This window comes from Ptychodera flava, unplaced genomic scaffold (assembly GCF_041260155.1).
Source record: "Ptychodera flava strain L36383 unplaced genomic scaffold, AS_Pfla_20210202 Scaffold_50__1_contigs__length_938362_pilon, whole genome shotgun sequence".
NCBI lineage: Eukaryota > Metazoa > Hemichordata > Enteropneusta > Ptychoderidae > Ptychodera > Ptychodera flava.
Genome location: NW_027248372.1, coordinates 528855 through 544929, shown reverse-complemented (window position 1 = coordinate 544929; position 16075 = coordinate 528855). Strand labels below are relative to the sequence as shown.

The window sequence follows — 16075 nt, the reverse complement described above, 5'->3', positions numbered from 1 at the left end:
TGGTGATTTTCTTCAGTTTGTCTGTCGCCAAATCACGCTGTGGCCCTTGCCGTATATACTTTATATTGCGTTCTTTTTGATGAATATGGTATTCATACCATCAAAACTACAATTATACAGAAATGTTGCAGTTTTGCTTAGTGTACATTTGGCAAATTTGCAAAATGGTGTGACAGCCTGCTAATCGTTGACACATACCATTCTCCTTGTATGCATACTCCATTACATACACCAAATATGAAATATTTTGATACAAACAAGCCATCCATCTCTGTATATCATTTCAAAGGAGACTGTTAAAACCTGTCACCTACCAATCCTTGCTCCTCAATTAGTTGTACCAATTAAAATGGAACATTATCATTCTAACCAAATAACTTGACAAGACCTATTAATGACTATCAATATGTTTAAAGGAATAGTGGTGTAACTTTTGATGCTTTTTTAAATATTTGTTTGTTTTCATGTTAACTGCAGTTTCCTGTTTTACTCCCCAAGGCATGTTGTCATACACAGTATTCAGTTTGGTAGACCCAGTCTGTACGTGTGTAAACTGAATGGATATTGTTTTGAAGTGAATTCTGGTCTGGACTAGTACCCAGTGCACAAGTGCATTTTACACCTACAGATGCTGTGTTGACAAACTGAACAGCTGGGTTTTCAACATGTTTAGGGAGTAGAACATGACCTTACAATTGACACGGAGAATGAAAATGGTGAGAAAAATCACAGGTTACAGCTACTGGCTCTTTAATATTAGATTCCTGCTGGGTAATTGTCTCAGACGGCTGCCTTGATGTCTGAGATACAATGAATCAAATAGTGTCAAGGTAGAACGCACCTCGGGGACAGATATCTCAAAATTCTACAATTCTTTTCTGATCTACCACTTGTGGGGGCTCATTTTAAAGCTCTTGGAATGAGGAAAACTTTCACCATCTTACTTTTTTTTAAAATACAAAATTTAATTAATTCCCCAGAGAATTAACACAGAAATGGCGGCCATTTTGAATTTCAAATATCGCAAAATGTTGGGCAATTTGTTTCGCTAGTTCCAAACTTTGCATGGTAAGCCCTGATTTTTATTGTTGATTTGATAATAGAATGGTTGAAAGTTTCATTTGGAATAGTTTAAGCAACAGTTTCAGTCTTTCACTTTCGAGGCGCATACTACCTTAATGGGTCCCTTATGAACAGACAGGCAGAAACACACACCACCAAGGAAGGATGTCAAGATAGATACTGTAGATCAGAAGGACATACACCTACTTATCCACAGCCTTTCACACTCCAAAACTACTGCTGTATTTATGTACAAAAAATGAAGTCTTTTATTCTACAATCAAGATATACAGTTTAGTACATGCACAGCGCTGTGACTGTGACAAACTAAATGAAAAAAATCTTAAGCTTGAGAGTGAGAAAATAGCATCTCAGTGAAAAATGCAATTGTATATATGGTATGTAAAACATGGGGGAAAAAGACCATGTTCGAAGTGACTGCGAATTCATGCAAGTGCAATGTACACTAGTGATAAAATGTAAACACCACCCTTTGTGACCTGTAACTCTCTAATGAAATTGTTTCCAACCTTTTTTGCACCTTGCTTTGGTCTTATCTTTTTTTTTTGCATTTGTAATGTTTTTATTCGAGTCGTTTCAAGAAGGAAAAAATTATATTACTGTCAGAAATAAGGAATTACATGAAGTGGTTAACAAGTTACCTCCGTCCTAAATTAATCTTTCTAGTGGCCAACTATTTGCAGGTATTTTCCCCATTTCTTATGTGTATGTCAATTTTGTTTTTTCTGTTTGCAATATACAATTCAATTTTTTGTATGTTTTGCGCAAAGTCTGTAAAGTTTGTGAAGTACAATTCCTTGGAGTTACATCTAGGTATGTAGATATACCTCTTTTTGGTCTTATCTTATTGTCATCTGTGACAGTGTTGGACCCCTGCATAGGGAAATGGGGTGAAATGGTCCGTGAGTTATGTTGGTACATGGGAATGTCGGAGACCTGGTGGCAAAGGGACTGACAACTGCAGCAAACATCAAAGAAAACAGCAACATTCTATGTGTAACCTCTGCTGGAACAATAATCCAAGTAATCCCACTGGGTTTTCTTTGCACTAGCAGTAGTAGTAGTTTACAAAAGCATCATCCATCACAGAATAAAAATGTCTGCCAAACATTAGGTCCCCATTCCATCGCAGATGTCGGTACAATCACATAAAGTTTGCATGTGAGGTGAACTTTAACACTGTGAAAAACGCATGGTCAGCTTATTTACCTAAGGACAGTGAGGTAAAGTGAAATACCTCATGTTTGTCTGTACAAGAAGGGGGCCTGACAGAGCCCGTACATTGATGTTTTTATGTGTAAAAATGTCACTTTCCAGAGTCTTTGGTCAAATGCACATGACAGAAATTCAATTCGGAGACCTATCTGTAAAACACTGACAGATATGAGGCAGTCCTAGCTATCTACGAGTTAATGTGAAAGTACAGTGTTCACTCTTGAGATATAAAAGAAAATGCATATAAAGTAACAACAGAATGCTGCCTTACTTTTCACTTACACTGAGGCCGTGTTCCACACCATGACAAAAGAACTTTAAGATTGGTAAACGACACATTCACCTCTGAACAATTGATTTAAAACTTTCCTGCAACCACAAAGTACATTTTTTTTTACAAATCTTACTGAGAATGATGTATAGCCAGCATCTTGTTATGGACAATGAAAACTACTCATTGACACTAACAAACAATGACTCAGCAACATTTTAACATGCTTTTTATGTGTTGACAATGTGTACGTGTAAAAAAAATCAAACACATGCGTACTGAACATGTGTGACCAATGTATTGTGTCATGTGTCTTTAAATTCATTCTATTCCTCAACAATGTTTTGAAGAGTATAAAACTAGGAATGAGCCTCACTTGTTGAACAGAATTCAACCTTTCAATTCCAATTCTCGCTACCTCAAATAGATTTTGTCTTGTGCGAGTGGGGCAAACTGTGGATTGCGGGTAAAAAGTTGACTTCTCACCACAGCAAAACTTTGAGATGGTGATCTCATAAATATAAATGTAATTGCTGTCGTGGCAAAGAAGTTCTGTTTGTTTTTGAGTCTGGCTATCTTTTTAGGCATTTCTGCCATTAAATTCCTGTGCAACCCACAGCTTTAATTTTGCTTCAGCAATCTTATGTGTTTTACATGTAGAAATCTGCCATATTGAAAATATGGTTGACATCCATCTGAGACTTTTATGACTCACTTAGGTGGTAAAATCATATTTAAGGTATCGGGAACTGGACAGTGAAAAATGACAAAAAATTTATGTAGTTTGCAATACAGAGATACAGCACCATTTGCCAAGTCAGAACCTCCAATACTAGTACTAGCCATGGCAAGACAAATTCAACATTGTAGATCTATGCTCTCATCCATAATCCAAGTGATCAGACTCTTACTGTAAATCTAACAACAACCTGTTCCACAACCTCGTGACTATTCTAAAGAAGTTTATAAATTTTCGCTTCCAGAAAAGGTTTTTCTCTTAAAGTTAATTATAACTCACTACACAGTTGTGTTATGGATTTTCTCACTAAAGTACAAAATGCACCTTTCAATTACTCCACATCATGATTGGCTTTTTTTCATTGTGTTGTCTGCATGAGAAATTCCTTGAAGACTGCTTGTGATCATACAGTTTTGCATTATGAGGTATACGTTGTAAAGAACAGTGTATTGCATGGAAAATATCATGAAAATGTTACATAGTTTTGTGTTTTTGTAAAAGAAAAAATAATACTAAAACACAACTCAACTATTAACCCTTTCACTAACATGGTTTGGCCCAAACATATTGTTATCAAAGGTGAGAGATGACCTATTCATGATGTATAGGGTAAACAGGTAAAGACTAACTACTTATACACGTATTGCCATGCAAAATGCAATACCTAAAGATGGAAAGATAGTAAATAATATACGATTTTGGGGGTTTTTTCACAAAAAGAAGAAAGTAAAGATTTTCTTATTTTCTTGAACTTATTTATACAAAAGCGTTCAGTTGATATGAGTTCTTTCAAAATATCAAACAAGTCGAATCAGTAAAAAATATATTGTAATGATTTCTGCCTGTGTTTATGTTTGTACATTTTAAATGCATCGCCAATTTCATGCTGGGGAATGTAATTTTCAATTACACTACAGAGAGTGCCCAGTTTCCATTATTATCTTTCACGACATAGATGCCTTTTCTCCCATAGTCTCTAAAGTGCATGTATAATCACTAGCATTGAAGATACAATACCTGGTCTATTCCCATAGTGAAACAATGGGATCAAACCAAAATATAAAAATCATTTGCAAACCCAACAAACCTTGTCTTGCAGTAGAGTGTGCCTAGGGTAGGTTTTATTTTGGAGTTTAAAATGTTTGAAATACTTTTCTAGTCTGTAGTCTGCTTCTTTTGAGGACTCACTTTGAAGTCTATAAAGTAAATGAAGTTTTTGCTGTCTTGTTTTTGTGAAACATTGGACTTTTCCCCATAGAGTTAACCTTGACTATAGCGGCAAAATAGAATTTAAAAATATCAGTAGATGTTAACTTGATTTTCTAATCCAAAACTTTGCACAGCGACCTTAGAATTTCATTCTTTATTGTGAAAAAAGGATAGCTTCAAGTTTTCTTGAGGAAAGTTTGAATTAGTGTCCAAAAACTTTTTGTTTTTAGACAAATATTACCTTAAGTAGGATGCAATGATAAAGCAATTGAATAGTGAGTAAAATCTGTGTGCTCAAGACTGGCACATCCCTATATTCCTGGTGAATAAAAATGCTGATTACAAAATATATCTTGTCCATGTCAAAAAATATTTCTGCTCATCCACCATTATCTCCACTGATTGTCTTTCAGGGAAATAATGTTGGCTTACTTAACGGGAATAAATGTGATGCTGATGTGTATTCACTGAACGACATAGGGTATTGAGTGAATTCAGTATGTATATTGCTACATTCATACTACAGTGATAGGCAGGAACAGTAGAATAAAACACTGTTGACTTTGCTTACACCAGACTAGCAGATGTGTTTGACGTTGAGGCAAAATATGGAGTATTTTTTTCCTCAAAATCTTGTCACTATTTCATGATTTTATATATATATATAAACTGTGTGGCCTAAAAGACTGCATTGTTGCTAGGAAATGTAAAGTTATTTCCAATATTCTGCGTATGTACATTACTGCAAACTTGTTCAAGAAATAATTCAGATGCGTTGAAAGACTCTCATTGGATCATGCTTGCTCTGTCTATGCTAAAAAGAATTTCATTGTCACAGTGTTGACTTGATACAGCACTTGTTTTTGAAAAAAAAATGAAATCATCATAATGCTAATCACTCTGAAACAGAGATACAACTGCGTTTGAGGTCTCTGAATTACAATGAAATAAACAAAACTACTCAAAAATCAAGGTATCGAGATCAGAATTCAAAGCAAATCATCTAAAATCAAAGATAATAAAATCACTATTTACGAAGAAGAAAAAACATTTTTGAGTGCGACAGTAAAATGTTGCGTACTGTTGTAGATAATCTCAATTAGTGTAAAGGAGTGCATGGTATTTCTCACTTGGAACCCCGTGGCAGCACTATCTCCTCAGGTCGGCTGCCTTTCCTATGAGTACATTGACATCTATGCTTGGATAGTTCTGTGGAGGTAAGAAATGGAAAACAAACTCTGTAATTTGTACATGGAAACATTACAACAGAAATTGCTAGAGTTCCCATTTCTTAATGTGACTCAAAATGTAGACCTGTACTGTTCTAAACTTGAAATATTTGTGAAGTATTACTTCCTTGTATAAAATTGTTTTCTGATTTGATATGATGCTATCTACATTATTCCGCAGACAAAGCAAACTGACTTGTTCACGTGTGAGATAGAAAGAGTGAGCTATCTATTTTGATTTTGTAGAAGCTTGTTATTTGCATGCTACATAATACCTATTAGACCATAGACAGTAGTTCCACTCCACTGTCTGTGGTTAGACTGTTGACAGTCCCTTATGCCATGGTAGCTGTACCCTTCTACCTGGTTGCAAAGTACATGGTCCCTCCATAGGGACTGTGCACAGTGTTTATTGAAAGTGAATGCTGTATATGGAGGATTCTCAAGGTGGTCAAATGCCAAAGGGAGAAAATTTGAGTTCCCAAGGCACAGAGCTCAGGTACTTGCATTCAGTCACAATGCTGCACTGCTAGTGAATAAAGTCAGATGGCAAAAAATGACAAACGTGGATCACACCTCTACTTATCCTTCTTAGCAGAAAACTATGGAGATACGGTACGCAGTCTTACACTGTACAACATTGTCAAAGACATTCTCCATGGATCTGTATTGCTGATTACTGAAGCATTTTCATCTGAATGAGAATACTAACCTTTAATAAGGTGTCAATGAAAACAAAAATGTCAACACTTGCAAGTGGAAATATTTCACAATATTGGGGTGAATAAAAGTACAGAGACTCCATGGAGACAAACTACATACCTGCAAAAGTTTCATATTTGAAGGAAAATCATTGTTCAGTAAATCATCGCGTACTAATCTGTAATGGGAACAAACAAATGCAGGTTTTTATGATGTAACCACATGAACCATTAAATAATGTTTGTTACTTTTACATGATGTTATCATTCTTATCCCCCAATACATCTCAAACTTCAGAATTGAAAACACAGATTTAAGAATTATTTTTGATACTTACACTAACATTGCACAACAGACGTAAATTAAGAATTCAAATCGTCTATCATCAGAAAATAGTGCATCCCACAACCGTATCACATCTGAAACAAGACAAAGGGTGAGAAAACACATGATAATGCTGTAAATTAAGGTACAATGTGCCTCAGGGTCAGATATTCAGACTCCTAAACTATTACAATACTATTCTGGTCTACAACTTGTGGGGGCTTATTTTGAAGCTGGTTGAATTACTGAAGTTTTCACCTACTTTTTTGTGAAAGTAAAAAATCAGATTTTTGCACATCGAGTTAACACAGGGATGGCAGCCATTTTGAATTTCAAATGTCAGAAACTATTGGGAAATTTGTTTCTCTGCCACCACACTTTGCACTGTGTCCCCTGATTTTTATCCTTGATGATGAAAGGAAATGATGTAAAGGTTTAAAAGTTTGAGCAAAATTTTAAATCTTTGACTTTTGAGGCATGTACTTCCTTAAAATGATATTAAAAGGCTCAAATCATCATCTGCTATCATGTCATGTCATAAAATTACACACAAGACAACCTGTACACATGTCAAGAAAACTTATTTTACGCAGCAATATTGCTAGACAGTAAAATCTATAAGGGATGAGCCAAAGCTTAAAATGACAACAAAGTCACACATACACACATTCAGATAAAACGGAAAACAAAACCACAGCAAATTAAAAACATAAATAAATTCTCACAAAAGTATGCACATGGATAAATCAAAATATACATGTACCGGTATACATTACAATAAGACAGATCTCAAAATGCTTTGCTCTGTGTTAGAAATTCAGTAAGTCACCACGCACTTTAACGAGATGTTACCACTGAAATAAGATAGTGAAAGTGTACTTTATAGGAAAAGCTGAACACAAACAGCATTTTTGTGAAATATAACAGACAAGTTCTCTATCCAATACAATGTCATAACTTATCTGATGCAACAATTGTGAAACAAATAAACTCTATTTCATACTAAGACTTTGCTTTAGTAAAAATTGGCCAGAACTGTCCGATCAGATTGTCTTTCTGAAAATGATGGTGTGTAGGTAAGGTCTTCTCTGATTTTAAGGGCAAGTATCTGTAATGTTTTTTAGGAATTTTTTAACTCTCCTTGGTTTTTAAGGCTAACAACCTTCTATTTAGCTTGTCAAAGTAGCATTTTTATATTTGTATAATGCACTGTTATTCTTGACTGGACAACAATTCACTTGTCAAAAATAAATGTTGCAGTTGGCTGAGTACAGGCTGAGTTGACAAGCTGAATACTGTGTATCTCAACAAGCTTTGGGGAATAGAAGAAGACACTATGGTTGACATATAAAATTAAAATGGTGAAAAAATCATCAACATTTACAGATACTGACCCTTTAACTCAAACAGATATCATCTCTTGCAACTATTTTTACTATTATCTTTCTATTCAAGATGTCATATATTTCATTCTCTTTCCTGAAAACAGTAAATAGGTTGGTTCAAAATATCTAAGAAGCCCTGCTTTTACATCAAACATACATAATTCTGTAATTTTCGTATTTACATGTGGAGTGATATAATTTACACCGGCAGCAATTACACTTCAATGCTGTGTATTCATAATGGACAGCTCTGAAAGCTGATTGCGACAAATAAGTCAGATTTTGATACCTCTGTCATGCAAGAGAATGAATTGATCAAAGCACAGAAAAACATGTAAGTATGGTACACGTGGACTTATTTCTGGTCAGAAAAAATACAAACTTATTTTATGCAGACTGTCTTCAAGGTAGTGGACGTTAAAGTGAAACCTACCGGGCAGTGGGAATTCCTGTGACAGCAACAAGGTGAGCCACCTGAATCCAAAGAACTGAGGTTTGAGGTCCTGTTCATTCAGCCTGGCCCACAGCCTCATGTCCTTCACTTTCAATGTCATCATCAAGTTGGTCATGGTGGCGTTGATGCCCATGGCTGTGTCATCCAGCGATTTGATGAAACTGTCGCGGATTTCGGACATCAGATTGGTGAAGCAGAAGAAGGCATCCGCTTCAGCGAACTCTGAAATTTACAGAAAGGAGTGTAATGTGACAGGGTTTATGATAGTGTATTTTAGATCACTTGGTAGCTCTTCAGGGCCAACAAGGCTGGTATTCTGATGTTGACAGGGTGTAAGGAATACTGGAGGCAGTGAGCATTATCCGGAACTGTTTTGCTCATAAGCAGAAATTGATTTACTGACAGACAGACATACACTGTGTCACAAGGCATGTTTATTGTTGTACCACAAATGCCATGGTGTCTTGACACTGAGCTCCACACACTCCAAGCAATGGTGGCACTATGTAAGGCCTACAGTTACAGTGTACACGACTGCCACTGCCAGTCAGCAACTTTTGATTTACCACATTTTGGAAAAGTTATGAAGAATGACACAGATCAGTAATTCAATGCACAGGATTAACTGTATCCGAAACCAAATATTAATGCAAAAGAAAATGCTATTCCATTTCAATGACATACCGGTATGTAGAGGTACATGTAGTACCTAACAATGTTAGAAGCACATCTCTGTAGCAAAAGTTTCAATTGCATTTGCAATTTCCACTTCGCGGAAACACAACACAATGAAACATTTAGGACAGTGGTAGCTTACCTTGCACTGACTGATCGGAATCCGACGCAAAGATATAATAGATGGGCCCGATGATTTCATTCATCCCCTGGACGTAGCCCTGTCCTGGATTCAGTTTGGCATAGAGGAAGAGGATTCGTTCAACCACCTCCCAATGCGCTTCCTGTCCCTCTGGTAAGGTGGCATACTCATCTGATAATTTGGATCTTTTTTTAGCGACCTAGTTTCAGAGAACAGGGAAAATAAACTGCTGTGAGGCTGCCTCACTCTTTTATATGGTGCACAATTCAATGAACATTTTCAGAAATCGATATGCAACATTGGTAATAATTTACTATCATAACACTTTCATAGGTAAACAATATTCATAAAGACATTAACCATCATGACACGTTGCATAAATAAATATAATTACATGATTCATGCAAAAGATGCCCTTGCCTCAAACTTTTTCAACTTGTTTAAGACAAGTTCATTACTACCTTCAAACAGATTGCACTGAACATACAGTTTAGCAATGATACTTTAAATGCTTAGCAGTGTCTTTTAAAACTTCTCACTCCACAACTACCAGTAAGGTATATGATCTCATAGTTGTTTTGTTTCCCTTTACATTATACCACATCAGCTTTCGATCTGTCTTTATTGACAAAAGTGATATAATTTACCATAGTAGTAGGCACATGGGCAGCATTTGGTTCTGTGTCTGCATGCAACGACGTACAGTGTACTTTCATGTTGTTTAGTAATTATAATTGAGTCCTCCCATTATAAAGGGCATTAGGACTTACATTTGTGATGCCTAGCCAGTTTTTGCCAACATCTCCCGAATTCAACACTGTGTATTCAACTCTTTTCCTGAGGGTTTCCACACAAGACTCTGCATTGATGATTGGCAGGCAGGGGTACGCTGTGGCTCTCTGAAATAATGCTATCTCTGGTAGCAGTCTCCTACAATGAAGGGAGATACATCACAATTTACAAAGAAATTGTAAATTTGACAGACATATTACTGCATGAGTGAAATCTGTATTTAATTTTGAGCTTTCAGAACTGAAGGGTTTTTGTCATCATTTCTGAGTAACACCATATATGTTAGATGAAAAAAAGAACAAACTGCTTTGTTGTTGATTTCAGATTAGGCCATATGAAATTTTATTTCAGTATGTTTACATCAGATCTGAAACAACAGTCCACTTACATGAGGGGACTGTGATTAGGGGGGGGGGGGGGAGGGGAGATAATCTCAATGACGTAGAAGACTAAACATGCCTATGAATTTACCTGTTCCTTATTGTAGCAAACTAATATGAGAAGATCAAATAATCTCCATATTCATGTTGTTGTTTGTAAAGCTGGATGATGAACATTGGAAATCGACGTAAGATCATCACAAGCTAGACTTTGTTACAAAAGACTACTATCTAACTATTTTCATGTTGGAAGTGGCGTAAATTTTTTTGCTTTTCCAAGAATAAAACATGGAATTACTTCACATCTCAAAGATATTCATCCTTGACAACTTTACACAGAAATGACAAACACCTCGGGTAATAACTTGATCAAGAAGGGAAAAGAATTCTTACCTTGTGTCTTTGTCAATTTGTAAAAGAACTTCATTATCTTTGAAATACTGTGACCATTCACTGTTGGGATTTGGGTTTAGGGGCTGGAAAGTGGATAAAAAGAGCACACTTGAACTTAAAAAGTTGAAAAATGGTTTACACAATGTTATCACATTAAAATGGGAATTCTGATGCACCAACTGATTACAGTTGATTAGAAGACAAAATTTGGATTAGGACTGTACAGTTGGTAGATGGTTCAATAGAAAGGGAACTGAATTCAGATAATTAAGGTTTGGAAAGAAGGAAAATGTCAGCACATATACTTTTGGGAAGTTTCAAGAATTTTTTTCTCAGACGATATTAACCTGCAACCATATAGTTAAAACATGGTGATATTATTATCAGATACACATGAATCACAATTTGTAAAACTAAACTACTGGGTAAAGGTATCAACAACAGCAATAATGATAGTAACCGGCATTATCTGTCATCATCATCATAGTTGTCATTGTCGTCGTTGTCATTATCATCATCAACATCACCATCATCATCACTGCTATCATCACTGTCACCATAATTTCCATCATTACTATCACTATCATTGTCATCATCATCATCATTAATGTTGTCATCATCATCAGCATCATCGTCGTCATCATCATTTCTACCACAAAACATAATCTCATAATACATGTATGTTCTAATTGTCCTTCAAAATCTTGATAAGAAGGGTGCTGTGATGGGCAAACGCATTGGCACAATTTTACAAGATTTAGTAAATTTGTATGCCCTAGGGAATCAACTTCATGATGTCAAGCAGCCTTGCAAGGTAAGCTAAACCTGAAATGATTGCGTGTGAAGACTGTGTACATGTATGAAGACACAGTGACTGAAAATGAAGACTCACATGATCTTCAACACTATTGCCCTCGTGTCTCCTCTTGGCACCAGGTATGATAATGAGTTCCTGAATAAACTGATTGTAAAGAGCCCTGTACCAAGGTGAAAAGTACAGAAAATAAATGGCCATGTAGGAAAATGATCAATGACACAAAATAATCATCTGGTCGTACAATGTGCCTGAAACTGACCCATATCTCATCACCACAAACATGCAGAAATGGTGTTTGATAAATTGAGACAATACACGAATACATAACAAGGTTTCTCGACAAATTACTTGTTTCATTTATATTTTATAAGGTTTGTATCATTCAAATTTCAGTGTTCACTTGCCTGCTATTATATTTTGGCCGCCAATGAATACAGTACCAAAAGCTTTCTAATAAGTAACATAAATGCTTAACGCAGTCTACCTAAAAGACACTTCTTTAGGTATACTCTGTCCATATGGTAGAGGATACGAGATTTCTACCAAACGACCATTCACATCCAGTTTTTAGTATGTTCTTGGATTACATGATTACATGATTACATGATGAGAGTGGTCGCAAGTGAAGATTTGCACTGACTTTCAAAGTGCATCATTTTAGGAGTTGGGCAGAATTCATTAAAGGGGAAGTTCACCAAGGATGATTTTTACATATGTGCTAGCTTTGTGGTCACTTACCCCGGAAAAGCTATTTTCACCATTTATAGCTTGCAAGATTTTTTACAAAAAACGATTGAAATAGTACAGGAAGTTGCCCATGTAATTTGAATCATGGGAAAAAGCGCCAAAAATAAAAAAATTGCCAGTTTCAACATACCTTCAATACATTATATTGAGATTAATCTTAGATACCTGTATACCAAATACATGTATCAAAGCTATCAAATCAGCAGTTTTTGGATTAAAAAATTTTTTATCAAAAATTGGGAAAATTGCCCAAAAATTACAAATATGACAATATCAATACAATTTGTACAAGCATGACTGAGGTCATTCTGAGGAACATGAATATTAAGTTTCATAGCAATCAGACGAGCGATTTCAGAGAACAAGATTTTTTGACTAAAAACGGAAAAAATACCCTAAAAATACAAACATGCAAATTTCATCCCAATTTTTACACACATAATTTAGAATACCTAAAGAAATCTGCATACCAAGTTTCAACCAAATCTGACCACTGCTTACTTAGTTTTAGCCATTTGCAGGATTTTTCCTTTTTTCCCCCTCATTTGCGTATTTTTGGCACTGACATGTTCATTTGAACAAATTCACATCTCCACCCCTAGGTGCACCTGTACACCAAATACTAAGACAGAAGTTGCTACGGTTTAGGAGTTTTTGATGTGGACGGACTAATAGACATACATACATACACACAGACGCCATTTTGCCACCTTATACGAATACCTCCCATTTGCATATATACATATGCATATATGGGAGCGTAAAAAAGCCAATAACAAATGTTGAAGAAGTCAGCACTGAAATGTTTAAAAGAGTGATGTTGAAACTCTATTTATTTAAAGCCAACAAAATTGACAATGAATGGCACAGCATGGGCACTGAAAATTAATGACATTCACACAAGTTCAAAAGCCCAGCCCTGCTTACCCATGACACTTGACATATTGCAAATGATTTTGACCTTATTCTATTGTTCACAATGTATTATTACAGAAATATTCATGCTTTAGTTGAATGATATTCCATGAGAATAGTTGCTGCTTGTTCTGGTCATCTGCGTAACATGCAACCCTTTCACGGCTATTGTCTAGTACAACCTTGTGAGTTTCCATTTTGACATTGGCCCTCTAAATTAGTAGGGCAAGATAATGCAAATGGAAAGATCGCATGTCAGACTATAAGTGATCTCTCACCACAAAGAATTGACCACGAGCCATCACCTCATTGCATTGTTCAGTGAACACTGTGCTACAAAGGGCAACTCTGCACTACCATTTTCAAGTTGGGAATTCGAGCCCAAAAATGATAGGAAGAGCACTGCATGAATATATAATGTGATTCCATGAAAAATGACAAACTCACCTTTTCTTTGCTAATGTTTCTTCCCACAGAGACCTGTCTATTGGTAAGTAATTTAACAAAATCTGTAATGTAAACCAACATCAATATACCATAAATATTAGCAGTACTGACTGAATGCATACAGTTGTAAAACCATCTTGTCTGCTTTATGACTCTGATTTATGGTCCCTATAATCCCTTATATTAGCATACTGAAAGAAGTCACAATAGACTCAGATCAAAGTCTAACGGAATACAGATTAAAGTGGCAAATTAGCTGTTACGATGCTTCTCCATTGCATGCAAAACCTTCTTAAAATACTTAGGCTCATATACTGTTGGATCATGTACTTTATAAAATGTGTAAAACTAAAACATAAATGCACCCTACACTGAGGTTTGGAAGTTTACGAGATACCGGAGAGCAGATTGCTTATTTGTATTTTATTTAATTTTTTAATATTATTAATATACCAGAAAATATTGGATTGTCAGTGTTCTCCACAGCTTGTAAAAACAGAGATGCGGCCAATATACAAATCAGTGCATAATTTGCATATTCTTTTGTTGTGAAAATGTATTCTTTTGTATGTTTATAAATGTATGAATATATTATTCAAAAAACAGAGGGGTGGCCTGATCCTCTCGTGGAGGACCCTCATTGTTTTCTTTTAATCAATTTTGCTGATAAGTGCTATAAGTGAAATGAAAGCTGCTGCATTTTGCACTGATGTACATGACAAATATATAGGACAAGTAGTTATCCATGACACAGATATTTCACAACACATGCCATACTGTTTATGTGAACCTTAATTGTCTTTGAAATAAAAACAACGACAAAACACTTAACTCTGCAATTACTGATTTCTTATTTCTAAAACTTGTAAACAACAGAAAGACAATATTTTCATATTTGCTGTGGTCTCTTGTGAACATAAGGTTTTACTCTTATGTGCTTATCCTACTGTGCCAATTTTTGTGTGTGTTTCAGTTTCAGTTTTACCGATCTAAAAACAAAAGTCCCTTTAGCATTTCAAATGCGTAATCATAAGGAGTTAAATGTTACGTTGTTTGGTATTTACCGTAAATAAAGAAATCAGATCACTTAAAAATCTGAGACTTTAAGAAAATATAGTGTTGAAATGCTTAGAAAAATATAACATCAATCAAAGAGGCTTCAACCAATGTCAAGGTTGATTAACTGCCAGAACATACGTTTCTTCAAGGAAATATAACAGTAACTAAATGATGAGCCTTTCCTAACATGATTAATATGTACAGCCATTGAAGATGCTTCCTTCCCAGTCACTATGAATATACAGATTTATTGGCTAAGAAATAAACCGCTGTTGCTTGTTTTTATAATTAAAGGTCACATTACTAAATATACTTACTTTCCAACAAAGGGCCCTCATTCCAGGTTTATCAGGAATACCTAAACAAATAAATATTCAACATATTCATCACCATATTCATCACGATGTGATGCATTCAGTGTTCACCTGATACTGCAACAATAACGTTATGTCTGGTATGTTGATATATTATGTTACACTTTTATTTTTAGCCCCAGCACATGGCGATGATTTTAAGAGGGAAGTTAGATTGCAAGTTGGCCGCAGTAATCAGTTATGTATTCAAATGAATATGAAGAATTTTCAAAAGACAAATTCATGAAAATTCAGCATCATAACAAACATTCCCGTCAAACGTCAAACTTGTTGGCGGTGGGTTTCCTCTGGATTCTAGAGCATTATCAGACCGAAAACGCTAAACTTTTCTCTAACCCTTCATCTTAGACCTATATTTTCTTACGAGTCTATTAGCCAACAGTAATCGTACAAAATTGTTGGGTGACAGTAGAAGGGTTTTTAACTTCAATGGATAGCTCATAGAAGTGTTGTGACGATGTGGGCGGTTCCCGCGAGTCAATCACAGCAACACGAGCTGTATGAAAATGACGTCGACTCGCCAGTGTACGTAACCTGCGACTAAAAATTTGTCTTACCCTCTAGCATATCGTTGATTAAAAAGACTATAATTAGTCTACTTTTCCCCGCAATTTCATCAAACATTTCCCTGCGCAGTGTACGTAACAACTTTCCTAAAGATACAGAACTCATAGAAAACTTCACGAGACACTGCGAGTCGTCATGACTTGCGGTGTATGACGC

The 16075-nt window shown here is 35.6% G+C and overlaps 1 protein-coding gene across 3 annotated transcripts in view; it reads right to left on the bottom strand.

Moving 5' to 3' along the window:
• Positions 1-1307: 1307 nt before the first annotated feature.
• LOC139128332 (TBC1 domain family member 13-like) overlaps positions 1308-16075 on the bottom strand; it is a 15947-nt gene continuing 1179 nt past the window's right edge. The window contains exons 1-11 of one of the 3 annotated variants that reach the window (XM_070694128.1): positions 15910-16041; positions 15296-15336; positions 13920-13981; positions 11886-11970; positions 10994-11076; positions 10199-10358; positions 9429-9627; positions 8591-8833; positions 6786-6867; positions 6569-6626; positions 4707-5726 (exon numbers count right to left, since the gene is read on the bottom strand). In XM_070694128.1, coding sequence (XP_070550229.1) covers positions 5667-5726; positions 6569-6626; positions 6786-6867; positions 8591-8833; positions 9429-9627; positions 10199-10358; positions 10994-11076; positions 11886-11970; positions 13920-13981; positions 15296-15336; positions 15910-16024 — 1188 coding nt within the window. In that variant the 5' untranslated portion in view covers positions 16025-16041 and the 3' untranslated portion in view covers positions 4707-5666. Of the gene's footprint in view, positions 5727-6568; positions 6627-6785; positions 6868-8590; positions 8834-9428; positions 9628-10198; positions 10359-10993; positions 11077-11885; positions 11971-13919; positions 13982-15295; positions 15337-15909; positions 16042-16075 lie in introns of those variants that run through there. The other 2 variants (XM_070694129.1, XM_070694130.1) reach the window with 2 other exon arrangements.